This window comes from Fringilla coelebs (assembly GCF_963513975.1).
Source record: "Fringilla coelebs genome assembly, chromosome: 2".
Taxonomy (NCBI): Eukaryota; Metazoa; Chordata; class Aves; order Passeriformes; family Fringillidae; genus Fringilla; species Fringilla coelebs.
This window is the reverse complement of record NC_140029.1, coordinates 112212886-112230563: the sequence shown is the minus strand read 5'-3', so window position 1 is coordinate 112230563 and position 17678 is coordinate 112212886. Positions and strand designations below refer to the sequence as shown.

At 43.4% G+C, this 17678-nt stretch overlaps 1 protein-coding gene across 2 annotated transcripts in view; it reads left to right on the top strand.

The window, feature by feature from the left end:
- Positions 1 to 17678, top strand: part of PTGFRN (prostaglandin F2 receptor inhibitor) — a gene marked incomplete at its 5' end in the record, with an annotated part of 65490 nt that overhangs the window by 21617 nt on the left and 26195 nt on the right. For both annotated transcript variants that reach the window (XM_084227076.1, XM_084227075.1), the window contains 4 exons: positions 6652 to 7017; positions 7872 to 8291; positions 11148 to 11531; positions 14746 to 15171. In XM_084227076.1, the coding sequence (XP_084083202.1) occupies positions 6652 to 7017; positions 7872 to 8291; positions 11148 to 11531; positions 14746 to 15171 (1596 nt within the window). The remainder of the gene's footprint in view (positions 1 to 6651; positions 7018 to 7871; positions 8292 to 11147; positions 11532 to 14745; positions 15172 to 17678) is intronic.

Below are 17678 nucleotides of genomic sequence, written 5' to 3'. Positions count from 1 at the left end.
TTTATGATGAGGGTGGAAAGACACTGGAGCAGGTTGCCCAGAAAAGCTGTGGATGCCTCATTATTTGAATTGTTCAAGGTCAGGTTGGCTGAAACTTCCAGCATCTTGGTCTAGTGCAACACGTCCCTGCCCATGGCAGGGTGTTGGAACTAGATGATCTTTAAAAGTCCATTCCAACCCAAGCCGTTCTGTGGTTCTGTGATAACTGAGAACTGTGCCCTAGTGAAAGCCTCATGGTTTGTTCAGGTGCTTTTGTAATCCCATGGCTTGGTGGCAGTGGGTGAGGGGATGAGTGGTGAAGAAAGCAGGTTGTTCCTGTGCTGCAAAATTAACACTCATGTGCTTTCACATGAATGTTAGTCCATGTGGTGTACATGGAGTTCAGCTGGGAAGGTACTGGCTTTCCACCCTTTGCTGGAGATGTGAGTTTTCTGATATCTCAGATGGTATGGAGATAAGAGCAATCCAGCAGCCTTGCAGTTTGATAGCTTTTCTGAGGCTCCACTTAAGATGCAGTATGCGTTTCTTCATCCTGATAGAGATAATGGGTTTTAAGCAATTACACCCAGGCTAATTCCTTTTGATAAGAGCTCTACATTATCTAAAAAAAGAATCCTAGCCGCCTGGGAAAGAACAATGTAAATGTCTCTCTCACGGACTCTTTCATTTGCTCTTCTCTGATATCTTCAGATGATAGGCTGCAGATCTTTCAGGCCATAAAAATCTATCAGACTTTTTTTAGGTAAGGCAGTATTACAGTCAGAGAGGTGTAACATGACTATTTTCTTGCAAGGTATGGAGGGAGCTCTGCATGCCTCAGATGATCCCAGGCTGTGGTGATCACAGCTTTGACATAAACAATCAAATTTGGTCTCTTTTAAAGGCGCCCCTTGTTTCTTCCCTGTGAAGGCTGGCCAGTTGGGTTGCGTCTGCTGGTTAAGGCAATCTGATTTTGGTAATTTGGAAAGAATAGGAATAGCCTACCACATAATTTAGCATACATCCCAATCCCTGCTGTGTGTGTGTCTGCACTGGAAAGAAGGGTATGATGATGTCATGTGTTAAGCAGGAATAATAAGGGTTCTCACTTAGTTTTGGGCTTTTGCTTCTCTTTTTGAGACTAATAAGGAAATTTTGATAGTTAGCTGCCTTTCTGGTTCTTCAAGAACTTTCCTTTTCTGCTTAATCTCTGATTTTTCCTCTCAGATTACACTGTGTAGCGTAGAAAATTTATTTGACTGCATTTAAAAAGTGGAGGAAATACCAAAGTAAAATGTTTATTTAAATGTGCCTCTTCTAGGAAAATCATGTTAATTATATATTAAAAAAAATAATTGCTGTAACAATTATTGAAAGTTTTGAAAGATTTTCAGACATTGTAGGCGTGTTTGGTATAGCTTGTTCTTTCTCTCCCAGATAGTCACTGATGACATTCTTGATGTGTAGCTGCCGGATTATAATTGAAGCTGGGAGGATAGGCAAGGGGAAGAGGGGCAGATTGGAGATAAGGATTATCATCTCCTGTGTTGATATGCTTTGGCTCTCCTCCCCGAGAGGAGAACCTGTGAATGTGTGGCATGCTGCCTGTCCCTTCACCTGCCTGCTCGCTAGGGAAAGTTGCTGAATGCTTTCCATCAGGAGCCTGATAATTTCTTTTTTGAAAATGGAGGAAGAGTATTTGAGTGGACGTGACTCTGGTGGGCTAAAAAAAAAATAGGTAAAAATGACTTTTTTTCTTCATTTTAGAAAATGGCCTTACACATCATGAACACTGTAGTTAAGCAGTTCAGTACAGAAGTGAGAGGTTTGGGATTTTGCTAGAAATAGCTTTAATGGTAGGGTATTCATTGTGGCACAAGAAGGGTTGCCCCTGCTCAGCCCACTCATTCCCACAATGCTGCAGCAAGTGTTGATTCGACTGGAAATAGATGGAGAGGAGCTCAGGGAGGGAGGATCGTTACCACCATTTGCAAAGTTGGCTGCAGTATTTTTTTTCCTGTCATAAACTGTTGTGAATTTGAAAAGGCTGCTGGGTATTTCCTTCCCAGACATGGTAATGTTCAGTTGGCAAATGAAACAACCTTTTGTTCGGAAAGCTCTTTTGAGATGAAAGGCGTCAGCAAAGTTGTCGCTGTGTCTCCTGTGACTGCCTTGGTTGAGGAGCTGGACTGTGTGTTCTGAGTCTTTCTGATGCAGAGGCTCGAGTGCTTAGTCTGAGCCAATTTACTCATTCGTTAGCTCTTACTTTTTTGACTTTAATTGGCTTCCTACTGCATGTCAGATTGCATTTTCCTTCAGCTGGCGGATGTGGAGGCGACCTCCTTCTCTGGGCTGCTAGGAGAACATGTTTTCTTATTAGAGAGAGCTGTCTAGTGCAGGCTGGAGGAAGCACCTTGTGAGAGAGAGTGCTGAAGCGCACAAGTGTGTTCTTTGCAACAATAATACCTTCTCAGCCTTGTGGAAGGCTCCATAGGTTACTTTTCATCTTGTTCTTTCGTAAGCGATACGTAGATGCAAAATGTATATGAAAATGAAGCTCCTAATGTCCCCAATGCAAGGGGAAATCCTTAACCATCCCTTTCCTTGAGGAATTTTGTAGCTTGTTGAGAGTTTAAACAGAGTACCTGTCCTGTAGGTCCTGCACAATTTTGCTGCCTTGTTTTCTTGGTTATCCTAAAAATGACGGGTTACTATTTATACTCTAATTAACTTTACAACTCATCTCTTCAATCATCTGCTTTCCTTGTTCTTCTTTTTGGAAGGATTTCATTTAATGCCAGCAATGTGATGGTGCATCTGGGTGGTGGGACAAATTTATAAACCATTGTTAGGGAAAAAATGCTATCTCAAAGCTGCCTTGGCTATGTCTGAGCTGTCTTGCCCCCGTCTTACTAATATAGTAGACCCCACTGTGTTATTATTCTACCTTGAGCCACACTTTGTCCATGTTTCTGGTGAAGTATATCATGCATTCCCGTAGGAGAATCCTCTAATCAAGTGCTTGACAAATACCCACGAGGGCTCTGTGGTTGTCTTACATTTGTGTGTTTCTGGCCCAGCCTTGCAAAAGGGCCAGTGTTGCCTGGTAGTGCTGTCACCTGTTTCATGAACCCAAGGAATATGTCCCATGCCTGGTGTTTTTGTGCTGTCCTTCTTGCAGGGGCTCCATTACCTTTTGTTTTGGAAAACAGTTCCGTGCAATTTCATCTGGTGGTCTGGTAACTCAATAAAAATAAAATTTTGTATTTAACAGTTAACCTTGGGCTTAGGAAAATGTGATGTTCAACACTAACTCAGATCCAATTATTGAGTTCTCACTAAATACACATCTTTGATGGGATCAGTGATACTGAGAAATACAGAATTGTCAGAGTTCTGTTGTTTTCTGTCATTAGTGTGTACATTGTTTTGTCCTCCTCCATCTGTTTCTGTAGTTAAACGGGATTCAGATGAATTCATCAAGAACCTGTCACCTTATATCAACAGTGAAATATATTGGGTGTCATGAAAAATAAGTGTTTCCAACAAATTTACATAGTTTTGAGCTCTTGTATCATGATTGCTCTGGGAAGGTGAGGAGGTGTATGCAATTAACACAGGGCTCTGTAAGAATAAAATATTTGCAAAAGCTCCTCACTTATCTGCCAGAGTAATATGGAGTTCACCTTTTGCCAAGATCGGTGTCTGTAGCTACTTCTGCCACAGTTATATGAAATGTTAATCCCTAATGCACGGCAAAGGACACCTTGTTTAGTCTCTAGGGATAGCCTTGCTGCAGGACCAAAGGCAGAACCTTGAATTAACAGCCTGCTTCGAAGTGCAGCTTACCTTTGGAGTGCCTGCCCTGTGCACACTCCCCCTCACTGTGGGAAGGGCAGAGCAGCTGCTCTGCAGGAAGTTCTCAGTCTCTTATTTGGTGATGTTGCCTCTGCTCCTGCCTTACCAGAATCCTGATTTATCTTAGCAATAACAAATATTATTGTTTGGAAAGTATAAAATTCTGTTACACCTCATCCCTCTTCTCTCCTGCAGTCCTTTCCACTGCCTTCCTTCCAGCCATGGGTTAAGCAGGAATTGCTTGTGGGACTGTGCTGTGGGGAGGGGGATAGTCATGGCTTTACAGATCTGGTGAGGGCTCCCTGTGCTCCTATCTTTCACTTTGGTTTGCCTTTTCATAGGAAGGTGCTAATCACCTCCTACCTTCATTTAGTGTCAAAGGGTCTTTGGTGACCTTGGAAGAAGAGAAACTGAGCTGTCGGTGCTAATCTCAAACACAAATTTGCAGCCCTTGCCACATTAGTCATGCCTTTGTCACCTCTAGATTGGATTAGGGCAGTGCACAGTATGTGGGTCTGCAGCTGAAGACACATGCAGAACAGTGTTGTCTGCTTGTTTTAGTGTCACCAGAGAGTATTTTCTAGAGAGATGTCAGTGCTTGAAGAGTGCCCTCAGTCAGGATCCTGAGCTGACTTCTCACAGTGCTTTGCTGGAAGCTGGTTTGACTGTCAGGCTTTAAAGCTTACCTGCTGCTGTTAATGCTTTCTGTAAGAGGATAAGTTGAAGGATTGAACACAACTTAAGACTTTGTGAAGAAGTATATCAGAGCCCTGTAGCTTGCTTTATTTTTTTGTTGATTGTTTTTCTCTGTGGATAATTTTATGAACTTAGTGTGGTGCTTGGGTTAGGAGATGTGTCCTTGAAGACATCTGTCTGTGCAACAGTACATTGGCAGTAGAGGTTTTCCTCTCCAATGCACATGTGAATGGTGCAGCAAAGTCCTGCTCCCTTATTAGGACTAGTCAATCACTTGATCAGGTATATAATAACAGTCTTCTGGGAGGGATAGAAGGGGTAGGAGATTAACCCCAGTCTGCATTACAAATAAGTTTAATGAAGTACTAATATTGAATACAGAAGGTCATGGCAGTGAGGAAATTGGACTGTTATGACTGAGCCTGTACGCGTGAACAGCCTGCAAAGTAAAGAGCATGGTAAGAGTTCTGAACTGGGGAGGTAAAGGCAGTTTTAGTCCTTGGTTCAACTGTTTGCTGAACTGTAACTGCAAGTAAAATTATGCTTTCTCTCTTGCAGTTATGCTCCATGTGTACAGCTGCTTGTGTAGTTTTTAAATGCCCAGAGAAATCTTATTCTTTAAAACATCCTTCTCCTCACTGCTGTGGAGTGGACAAGCTGTGCTTTATAGCAGGTTCCCCAGTGGGAGGTTTCTGTTCACAAGACTCTTGCCTACACTTGGACACCACTGGCGTGATGGGCCTAAGCCAACAAGTGGAGTCTAATCTAAGCAAGATGATGTTCAGAGTGATAGGAGGGAAAGGCTCAGCAAATGTATTGGCGTTCATGTCACTAGCTGGTGGCTTTCCCAATGGACTTGGTGAATTGTAGCAGATGTGAGATGATGTACTTTGTGTGTTGGGGGGTTGTTTGTTTAAATTTGTTTTCTCCTCTGTGGTATCTGAGATCAGTTTTTTGATCCAGTTGCTTTTGTTGTTGTTAGATGTCTTCTTGGTTGTATCAAGATCTGTCTTTCAGTGTTCTGGCTTCTGTTCTACCTGGCTGTTAAAATATTTTGCTATGGATATGGAGGTGGTGGGATGCAGTAAGCTGTTCATGTTTGGAGGCTGAGTTTAGGTAGTACTCATCTCTTAAGAGATTTCTCTGGTTGGAACTATGAATCAAAGCAGTTTGCTTTTTGGAGAAGTAAGGACCTGCCAAAATCCATGTGCAGCTGCTGGGGTTATTCTCTGGACTACAGAGCCAAATCAACCAGAAGAGTCTCTTGCTGTGTCTCTGCCAGGTCCTCTGGCTTGTTTAAGTGGTTCACACTTCTGCCTGGAGCATAACATTCTGCTTTGCCAGCTTCTGCAGAAAACTGCTGTTGTCCTTTCCTTCTGGTGAGACGGTCCCAGAAAACAGTCTGAACGCTGTGTGTTCCTCTGCTTTGGAGGCAGCCTGCTCTGCTCAGGTTCTGGGCCTTCACCAAAGAGCAAACTTGTGGTTGCAGAAATCTGTTCAAGCAAACTGTGTCCGTTGTAATCAGTTCTTCCTTTTGAATCAATTTGGAGGGCAAGGAATCTCGCCTGTGTTTGAGAAGCCATGACCCTTTAGGGCAGCTGTGACTATACTCATATTGGGAGAACGTCAACTTAAAAACTCTCATGGCCCTCAATCTAGGGGAGAATTAATTTCCTGCTTCAGACTCTATAGTGGTATCAGCAGAGTCTTATAAAAATTCCTGATTAGATTATGCCCTCATTGTAGTAATGAAAACCACTTATTAATGTTGTTTAAACATCTTGTGTAGCACTTGCCTTGTAGTAGAGAAACTGTTATCCATTTGATCTATGGCTAATTCTTTTCTTTTTTTTTTTTCTCTTTACAGTTTTCTCTCAGTCAGTATTTTGTTATCTCACGTGGTATTAGATAAGCAGTAAAAAAAAGCTTGCCCACACTAAAAATGGTGTGTTTGGAGGCTCCTGCTTCAGTGAGATGAAATGTTAATGGGAAATATTGCTCTTACTAGCTCTTCCTTTCTGCAGAGTGGGATGCCCAACCTTGGCATGTTTAATTTTTGGTGTTTTCCTGGTTGAAGCCTATCCTTAACTGCGCACTGTTCTTCATTCTCCCGCCTAGCATTCTGCAGAGGGCGCATTGTGAGAGTGCCCAAAGGTCCCCTCATTCGAGTGGTGGGCACGGAGGTGGCGATCCCCTGCAGCGTGAGTGACTATGATGGACCCAGTGAGCAGAACTTTGACTGGGAGTTCTCCCGGGAGACTGACTTCGTGCGGATAGTGAGTACCTGGGATTCTACCTTCACCTCTGAGGAGTACCAAAAACGCGTGGGCCGCGGGGATATCAAACTGAGACGGAGCAGCAACGATGCTGTGGAACTTGTGATTAGGAACATCCAGCCAGCTGACCAAGGGAGATACAAATGTTCCACGCCCAGCACTGATGCCACCGTTCAGGGAAATTATGATGCAGAGGTCCAAGTGAAAGGTATTTCTGAAGAGTGAGGTGTGCTTTAAATTTGTTTTTGATATTGATTATAGGTGTACCCTTAAGAATGTTGATTTTCTGTTGTTTATGATTGTTGTGATTTTTTGTTTCTTTTCTTCTTCTTCTTATTGCTCTTTAATTCTCCTAAAGCCAGAATTTAAAACTGCGAAATATGATAGCAAAGGCAAGTGAGGTGAAGAAGTGAAGAGAGGCTGTTTACTATAAACACCACTTTTCTTTTTTTCTGTCTAGTAAATATGTAAATAAAACACTAAGTGGTGGGTTTTCTGAAGATGTCTACAAATATTTCATGTTCCTAATCCTCTTGGTAGAGAAGCTACGTTCAGGTAAAAACCACAGGCTGCCTTCTTTCTCAGTTTTAGTGTCATTCAGGGATCTTTCTGTATGAAGGAGGTAATCTTCCTTTTTTCCTTTATAGCATGTTGATACTACAGTCTTGTCCTAGCTTTGCTCTATCACTTAGCATTTTTCAGTATTAAATTTGGACACTGTTTCTTTTCCCATGTTTTGTTTTTTACTCACATGAATATCAAGATTAGCTTTGTATGGGAATAGTCAAAATGATGATGTTTGGATGAGAAACTAAAGTGAGTGGAAGGATAAATGAATTCTTGTCTTGGCTTGTTTAAAACAAAGCGCTTCCTTTAGTGCTTTTTCAGCTGAATTTTCTTCTTCCTGGAATATATTTATGTATGGGAGAAGGAATGACTGGCAAGGTGTTGCTCTGTGGTAGTTTTATTGCCTCACATCTGAACAGCTCGCTGTAGGTGTTCTCTACTTGATTCTGTTTTATGATGCTTGTATTGTTTGGGTATTTTTTTTTTCCCAAATAGTGATTTCTGACGGCTTGTCCGTGAGTGGTTCCAAAGGCCGTTCCTCCACGTCTCTCCGTCTGTCTGAGGGCGACTCCTTCAAGCTGCGCTGCTCAGCCACCACCACCTCGCCGGAGCACACTCACCTGCACGTCACCTGGCAGCTCAAGAGCGGCTCCTCTTGGCGGGACGTCCTGTCTTTGACTCACGAGGGCAAGTTCCAGCCGGGCCCCGGCTATGAGGAGCGCTACCGCAGCGGGGACATCCGCCTGGACACGGGAGCCAACGACACGTACCGGCTCTCCGTGTCGCAGGCCTCCTCCGCGGATGCCGGGGCGTACCGGTGCCTGGTGAGCGAGTGGGTGAGAGGGGCGGACGGCTCGTGGCAGAAGATCCAGGAGAAGAGCGTGGAGATCGCCGCCGTGTCCATCCAGAGGACCGGTGAGTGCTCCTGGTGGGCTGCGTCCAGGCTCTGGTGCTTTGGCGTCAGCTGAACCAGATTCCAGCAGAACCTGGAGTGCTGTTTGGATAGCTGGCCTGTTAAATCCGTGACATAATTTTTCTAGCTTTGTTTTGGAGAAAAGGGCATGGAATGATTGCCTGGAACCTCTTAGATGCCTAGACGCAGATTTTATCTCATCCTTCATTCACTTCAGAGAGCTCATGGTTTTTGTATTTCTTAAATAAACATTATATTTAACACCTGGTCCCCCAAAGCCTTCCCTCTGCTCTCTTATTAACACAGGGTTCCATAGCACTGAACAGCTGCACTTCCCCTGTGAAAGTGGCTTGTGATTCAGTGATAGATGTGGAGCTTTTCTGTATGCTGTTTATTAAAATAGTGCGGAAAGATCAAGAGAAAGGAGGAAAGCGGTGATAATTTAACAGGGCAAATTACCCAATGATTTTTATCACTGGTCTGATTGCTCTGCTCTGTTGGCAGGGGTCTAGGACAGTAATGGCTCTGTTAAACACATCATTGCATGCTTGGCTAAGGAGACAAAAATACATGCAGCGCTGTGCTGAGGATATCCAGATATCCCTGCCCATACAGATTTCAGGACTAGATGCACTAAGCACTTGATTGCATTAGCATTATCACTGCTGGTTGGAGGAGGGAGAGTGGGGGTGATGCACCTTATCACTCAATAGGTGGAAAAACAGGCAGTGATGGTCCTTCAGAAATATGAGATTATCGCAGTATTTTAGAAGTGTCAGGCAGGATGGGTATATTTTCATTTTTGTAATCCTTTAATCACTATAGGGAGAACCCAGAAGTCTGGGGTTCTTTGATTGGCTCATTTGGATGTAGTTTTAGTGTCTTGGTGGTACTTAGCTTGTGAAATTTTACTGGATCAATCTGCCCCCTCTTTTTCAGGGTGTCTGCGCAGCTAAGCTTGCAGGTGCTCTCTGCTGACTCAGGACTTGCCTAATTAAGAGCTGTAATTCTCGATTTTTGAGACACTTTTGCAGTGTTTGGTTTAAGTAGGTGGGGTTTAATCAGTGGCTGAAAACAGCATGAGGCTGGCCAAGACCAGCAGTGGTACAGTTTTTTGATGTGGTTTGGGTGTGTGGTTTGTTTGTTGTGGGGGTTTTTGTTTGTTTTGCTTTGAGTTTTTTCACCTACATTTTAAGCTCAGTCATTAGCAGCACTGGCACTTTGTCAGGAGCATGAAGGCTTTCTTAAAGTTATGCTAAGGGGATGGTTTATTCTCCAGCAAAATGCTGTATACACATCCTGTAGAAGGACTTGAAGAGCATCTTGTGCTGACATCTGAAATCTCTGCACTTGCATGCTGAAAGAACTTGAGATGTAAATGGTTATATGCCTATGGGTAAACTCTCTTCAAGTCCCTCTATGTGCATATATTGCCAGATTTTGAATGCCCATCACTTTCATGAAGACAGAAATGTTGCTTGGAGAATTGCTGCTCTTAACCTTACAGATGAGTCTTAGTTTGTATTCTGGTATACGTCTGTTAAATTAGCTAGGCTTTCCTACTGATTTTGATCCCATGATAAGACAGTGAGGCAAGTCCCAGTGAGAGATTCATCTGAACTTGGTTTCAGCACTCAGGTGGGGCCTTCTACCCTCTGTCCTGTTTGACTGCTCTGTGTTTTCAGGTGGTGACGGGTGAGAATGAGCCTTGCTTGGTTTTATTGGCAACAGTTCTGACTACTCAGTTTGGCACTAGGCGTCATGTGTTGTCTTATTCCAGATGATAGTCTGAGGTAGTTTATGCAGATGGGGAACTATTATAGAGCAGAATGTGGTTTTACATACAAGTCACTAATCTCAGCAGAGACACAGCTGATGGTTTAAAGCAGGTACCTCTATTCTTGCTTGTGCTGAGAAGAGCCACTGCTGTAGCAGCCCTGTCCACTGGCCTCAGTGGAGACTTTAGGAGCATCTGCATTACACACTGTGGGAATGGTGCTGCACTGAGACAGATCTAATCTTCAGGCAGTGTAGAACGAGTGAATGAGCAAGTGAAGACATGTGGTAGCCTGGTCTTGACGCTGTGATTCCATGGTTTTCTTTTTAATATTCTGTATCTAGTCCTGTTTGAATGCTGGCTATGACCATATGTGATATGTATATTAGAAATATTCACAGGCCAGTGATTGCTAAGTGTGTTTGGAGTGGCTGTTGGTGTTGCTTTGAAGTCCCCAGTGTGTGTGGTTCTGAGCAGTAAGTGGGGAAATCAGCAGGGAGTTACTGCTGCCTTCTGTTTGCTTCCATTTCATGTTTTTGCAGCACACCTGAGGTCAGCCAGGATTCCAACATGTGGCCATGGCTGCTTCTCATCTAAATCTGCTCTATTCAAGGAGCTCAAAAATGTCAGCAGAAACCATGTTGAGTTCCACTGTAGTTCCTAGTGATTTCTATAGATGCTTGGTCTTCTGAGGCATAGTCCTAAAACACTTTGATGCTCGTGTGAGACTGAAAAATCCTCTACACACTTTCCTGCTGTGCAAAGGTGATGTGCAGTCTGTGGATGAGACAAAGCCTTCTTGGACCAGTTGCTGTTGGGTTATAAAAATGCTGTTCTCCCTCCCTTTCTCCCCTCTGCCCTCATCACACATCCCTTGCTTGACTGATAATGTGTATTGCCCTTGTAATGCATCACTTGGCTCAATGTCCAATAGGCATTTGAAGGTTGGGCTACTTAGCCTGTTCAGAAGCTCCTGTTATAGAATGTGAAGTCCTGGATAACTTAGACTGAACTATGTTTATTAAAAGTAACAAATAAAAAAATATTTTTTTGTTTGAATTTTTGTGTCTCTCTTTCCAAGCTCTAGATGTGGTCATCTCAACCAGCAATGTCTCTGTGACCGAAAGAGACTCTCTGGATCTTACATGCAACATCACAACAGACAGAAGTGGTATTTTCCAAGCAGAGGTGATGTGGTATTTTTCTGTATCACCTGATGACACCTTGTCAGATGCTCAGCTCTTGCTGAGCATGGACCACGATTCTGTTGTCAGTGATTCAACTCTCATCAGCCTCAGCCATGTGGACAGGAACTCCTATCGCCTCCTGGTGCGTGATGTGGATGTGGAGGACTCCGGCTACTACTTCTGTGAAGCTGCTATCTGGGTGCCGCTGCACAATGGGAGCTGGCATAAGGTGGTGGAAAGGACCTCTGCACCAGTCAGTGTGGTGGTGACAGCACTGGGTGAGTGTGCTGTCAGACTTCATGGGTAATGTATCCCTCAATCCTTGGCCTCGTCAGAAAAGGGAGAGGACCTTGCAGCATCTCTTCTGCACAAATGTTTCTCTTGTTTGCATCTATTATCTCTATGTAGGGATCTCTCTCTCATATGTATTTCTCTTTATGCAAATATCCTTAGAAGTAAAGTTACCTGGGAGAATTACTAAAAATGAAACTCCAGTAAAATTTCTTAAAAAGCCTGTTGTTTTACAGATAGGTCTAGATATGTCATCCTACCCAATCTGTTCTCTAGTTTATTCTTGAGGAGATAATAGCTTCAATTTAGAGGCATTGAAACTCAGGATGTTGTTGCAGAGTGGTGTAGGTGAGGTATGTGCACCTGCTAAATTGTACAAGGTATTGGTGGTACTGGAAGCGTGAATGAAGCTGGATGTGAACTGGCAGAGCTGTAGTGCTTGGTGCCTATTCCCAGCTCTGACTGGAGGCAAGCATCCAGGCCCAAACCCTTTCAATGTACCCTTTCAGATCCTCTTGTCATGAGAAACTGGTGGTACTATCCAGTTACAAAGGCAGAGCTCCTCCAACATGAAAGTGCTGAATGAGGCTAGCATATAGAGAGCCTGTTTTTCAGCAATAAATAGCTCTGCCGTAAGGTTAAATCCCATCAACAATGACTTTAAATGTTGCATTTTAGCATTGTGCAGAGCAGCTGAGCCGTGGCCGTCTCAAAGTACACTTGTAATGTGTACTAAAGTGCACAAGTGATTAATGTCTTCATTTCCTGTCCTCATTCAGCCATTCACATTGCACATTTAACTTGTGAGTGTTCCCTCCTTTCCCCACTTGTGTGAATGTGCAGTCACGCACATGTGTCCATGTGTGTACAGATGCACTTGCATGCTTGTGTGCTCTCTTGGAGTGCCTGTACCTGTAGGACTTCTCTTTACTCTTTCCATTCTAATTCAGCATTATTTGGAAACTGGAGAAAATAAAATCTGCTTTTCAGCAGATGCAGATGCTTGGTTGCTAGGGAGAGGGAAAGCAGAATAAATTTTCAGTGTTTGAGGTTTTCAACTGCATCCAGAATTTACCAACTCCTCCTCCTTAATGGAAGTTAAGAGCTCCTGGAGTATTAAGTCGTTGAATTGTCAGTGAGGCTGTTCTTTGACAGCTGACAGAGTGGAGGAATGAGGTTTATCCAGCCAGCCTTTTATTCTTTCTAAATCCTGTGTTTGAGTGTCTGTCAGGGTGAAGCGCCTGTCTGGAGTGGCGCTATCAAAGAGAAACTCTTCTTAGGGTCCTTCCCCTGCCCAGAAATAAAACAAACCTCAAGCGATTTTCTGAGAACTTGGGATTCTTGTGGCTTTTTCCTTCTTGTGCCCTTGTCAGGAGAAGTGCATCTGCTTTCATAGTCTTTGTTGCTATGAAAATATTAGTTGGTCTTGAATGCCTTCTTTTTGAGGGGAAGGCGTGGCAAAGGGGGAATGGTAAGAGAATTGTAGAGTGTGAGCAATACATCATGAGGCCCTGGAGTAAACTACTCTTTCATGAATGAGAAAAGAAGAGCAGTGTAGCTGTAGGGTCTAAGGGGCCTTATACCAAAAGTGGGGCTTGGCCATAATTACTAATCTGTGCTTTGGTTGTAGCAAAATTCTGTGCATTTTCTTTTTATTTTGTGTTGCCCCGAAAATGTGCAGAAATCTCCGCATGCTCACTGTAGTAGGTACCACAGTCTTTGTAAGCAGTGCTTTTATGATTTTATGTTGCCTAATGTCACAGAAACTCCCCACCAGTACTGCCAGATTCTCTGGGGTCTGGTGTGTATTGCTGCCCTTGGTCTTGCTAGATGCAAGGACACCGGTGAGAGATCTTTTCTGCAGGCTGACATAGAAGCAGCCCAGCTTGTTTGCTGCAATTGTTTTTATCCTTTCCATCTCAAGTCCAAAAGTGCATATGCACACAGAGTTTCCACAGCAGTTCTATTAAGATGCTTTATTATCTTGGCTTGTTGGTGAGCTAAGCCTAAGTTTTAGCCTTGGATTGCCTTCTTTGTCCCAATTATAGCTTCAGTTAATTGTTTCTAGGAGGGCAAAATGCCAAGTAAAACATAAAGCAGGAAATAAATACGGGGTGCTGAATACAGTTAGGCTGTAAAAGCCGTGTGATGAGTATTGGCCGAACAGTTGGGAAGCGGGTCATTTTTCTGAATTATAGTAGACAGCAAGACAAAAATATTCTAATACTAGTAAATAAATATGTATTTCCTTTGTGGTGTGAGGTTCTTGCTGTAATCTTTTTCCTTTACTATCTCTGTAGTCTGAGAGAAAATAGTCATGCGGCTCCCTTATCGCTTTTAGGCTTTGGGCAGCCAGCTATTTCAGATTTAAATACAACAGCCCCATTCTTAACCCGTGAAACTCAGGCACTGATTTTCCAGCCTGAGATATTCCAGCCTCACAGCTGCACAGCACATACTTCTCTATTCAGACTGTGAAGCTTTTTCTGATCTACACATCTTCAACTCTTATCCTACCTAGTATTTATTGACCTAGGTAGTATTTAAACTGCTGACCTCTGAAATTTACTGTGCTCAGCTCTTGGTACTGCCTCTGGCCAGTGCCAGTGGTGTTCCATGTCCCTGGGTTTGGGTGTCTGGGTGGGTGAACTGTTTGGCTGTTTTTTACCATTCTTAAACTGTTGTAGAGACACAATGGTATGGTTAAGTGTGGAAAATAAGGCATTTCATGATGGCAGATAGCCTCTTATTCTGGAGAGATTTTGGGAAAATGGGATGTCTCTAGTCAGTCCAAAGTTGGGGATAACCAGTGTCCTGCTGCAGGCTGCCCCAGGCAGGTGCAAAGGATGGCTGGCTGGGTTGAAATTGAACCCACAGGTGGATTCTTGGGGGCAGGCCTAAAGGAGGGAATTTTTTTGCTCAGCAAGATCTATTAGTCCTGATTTCTCTGAAATGGTCTGACTAGACCTATGAAATTGAGTGCCTTGTTTGGAAATGCAGGCTTAGGGGTACCTGTGTCAGAGAGGTGCAAGTCTGAGAACCAGAGTCAAAGTTCCAAGGTCTTGTAAGAAAAATGCATATAGCACTTAGCTTGGCTGCTAAAACTGGATGTTAGAAGTTAGTATATCTTTTAATTAAGTCTGACATTTTCTCCCTTCTTGTAGCTCCTAACCGGTTTCTTCTGCGTTTTCTCTCCTGCAGAGCCAGACTACGACGTGTTCCTGAATGCCTCTAAAACACCCAAGTTTTCAGATGACCCCACAGAGCTCAACTGCAGGATCACAAACGTCCAGGACACCGAAGCAAACATCCGCTTCACCGTGTCCTGGTACTACAGGCAGCGCCTGCCCGGTGATGACGTGGTGGCAGAGGAGCTGCTGGCTTCCATGGATGCAGACTGGACTCTGCTGCTTGGGGGCAGGGGCAGAGAGCGGATTCAGAATGGGGAAATAATCTTGTCTAAAAAGTCTGCTGACACCTTCAGTTTGAGAATCCAGTGGACTTCAGAGAGTGACAGAGGGGATTATTTCTGTGTCATCTCGGCGTGGAGCAGGCACCGCAACAACAGCTGGGTGAAGAGCAAAGATGTGACCTCTGCGTCTGTCAACATTTTCTGGGCTACACAAGGTAGGAACTTTACACCTGGGTTGCTGAGAGTAGGCTTGTCAGCCAGAAGGCCTGCTAATGGGCTTTGGAAATGGGGTTCTGTGTTGATGAAAGTTTAAAAGCACTGTCAACTTGTGTAAAGGCCTCTTATCTGTGGAGGGGAATAACTGCTTTACATCAGTCCTTTATTTTACATCACTACTTTACCTACTTTATCAGTTTTATGCAACAGTTTGGAGTGGAAGTGCAAAGGAAGAGATACCACAAAGGAGAGTTTCCATCAAGCTGCTGAGACTTACAGGAGCTGGGCTGGAAGTGGGAGGGGTGGCATCCAGCAGCATTGCTGTGGTCATTGCCCACTTTTGTGGCTTGGAGTATTTTGGTCTCTTTAGGGTGCATCTTGCTGCTAACAGCAGGGATGTACTGAGGTGACAAGAGGAATGTCATTTTGTCTTCTCTGTCTGACAATTTGGGAGCTATGGTTTTATTTTTTTCTTCTACAAGCCCATGTTTAAAAGGCATGTCTGAGGAAGTTCATGGGCATAGTACTACCAGAGTATCAAAAAATAAATGGGTAGCTGAACAAAGTAATTCATTGGTTTGCTTGAATCTTGACCTTTTTTTAGGGAAAAGTGATCTAGCTCTGGTCAGTATTTAACTTATTCTGGGAGCATTTTTAGAAGCTTTATAGTTACCTGAAGTTGCTGAACTCTGGTTTAAAATGGGATCTGTGTTTCCTGGATGTGCTGTAGAGTGATACTGTTTTTGGCTCAGAGTGAAGTCATTTAAGAGGGTTGGTTGGAGAGCATCAGAAAGGGATGCCATGTCTTTGTCAAAAACCTGTGCTTATCTAAGCTGCATTTATCTTGATAGACTAGTTTAACAGTCTAGCTTAGGCATCCACAAGCAGAGAACTATATTTCAGAGACAAGCAATTTGAAATAATTTTGAAGTTGTTTAGGGATAATCCCTGAACAGCAGATTGGAAATCTGCTGTGATTCTGTTTCAGTGGAGAAAGAAGTGCTGGGCTGCTTGCTCAGTACACCAAGCGTGTGGTCCAGGGAAAGGTTTGGGGTTTTTTTTTTGTGTTGGTTCATTTGTATTTTTTTTTACCCCTGAAGCTGACTTCTCCAGCAGGACTGAGAAGTCTCATTAATGCTGGATGTTGGTCACAATTAGTTCAGTGTTATGCCACAACACGGAGTGTGTGCATGTGCATGCCAGTGTAATGGATCGTCGCCTTCGGAGCAGCTACAGAGACCAGCTGGAGTTGAAAAGTCTCAGCCTGTGTTGACATTTCTGAGGGAAAACAAACCGTGACAGGTGTGAACATTCCCTTGTTTCTGGTTTTGTTCCAGAAACTCTGCTAATTTTGCAGCACAAATGTAAATGTTTTAGTCCCTGTGCTGAAAAGTACGTTCTGTTGGCAAAGCTTGGGGTTGGGAAATTTATTATGTGAAAGAGTTCTCCTACAAAAACCTTCCCCTCCTGAAAAAGAATATTATATGTATATGAGGTGGGGAGGGCAAAATATAGGTTTGATTTCCCCTTTCTTCCCCCCATCAACTCCCCCTTCAGCAGGGCAGCCCCAGATGCCTCTCCCTGTGTGCCTGTCCCCTGCTGTATCCTATTCCTGTGAGCTGCACACTCTGCTGCTGGGAGCCCAGTGCTGTAGCCAGCAGCTATGAAGGAGTTAATCTGCTGCTGCCTGTGCTCTCTGACTGTTGTTTTGACAAGTATCTCTGGTGATTTGAGTCCCTAACTGCTCCCAGTGCTTATAAAAGCCAGCAGCCAGGCTCCCACGTGTTTGCCTAAGGAGAGAACAGAAATTTGCCTCTTCCTTACATAGCTTTTGCCTATACAGAGACTTTTCTTCCATCTATTTCATTGCTTGCATCTTCTTTGTTGATTTTAGAGCACTGCTTTGGGGGAGGATGTTGGAGAAAACTCACTTTGGAAACAATTGTTCTGAGTTCTTGAGAAAGGAGAAATGGGGTTTATATTGTGTCTGTGGGTCTCTCAGCAGAGAAGGGTGTTCAGAGCCTTTATTCAAAATGTAAACATCGTGTAAACATGTAAAAAACCCTTTTTTGTGCCTTTTATAATAAGTTGTGTGTTTGCCCATTTGAACTTGGGGTTTTATTGTCTCTGTTTTCTGTTTTATTCTACAGGGGCCAATAATGCTCACACATCTTTCTGCTTACTCAGCTTTGCAAGTGCAGCCAATTGCTATCATAGATCACTGTTGTTTTTGACATAGTCTGCCTGATATGTTTCTTCCCCCCTTCTACTTCCTCCCCTGCCAAGGTGACAAAGAAGGCATCTCTGTCTCATTTCAGAAATTAAAAACATCAGTTGTATTATGTTTTGCTTATTTAGAGTACAAATTCCAGTCAGTGAAAAGGGCTAAAGAAAGGGAGGAAACCTTTTCTGACTAGCTCTGTAAATGATTTTCAACCCAGAAAAAAGTTTGACATTCTAAAAGATAATTTTATTTATTTATTTGAATACGAGTTACATTTAGAAC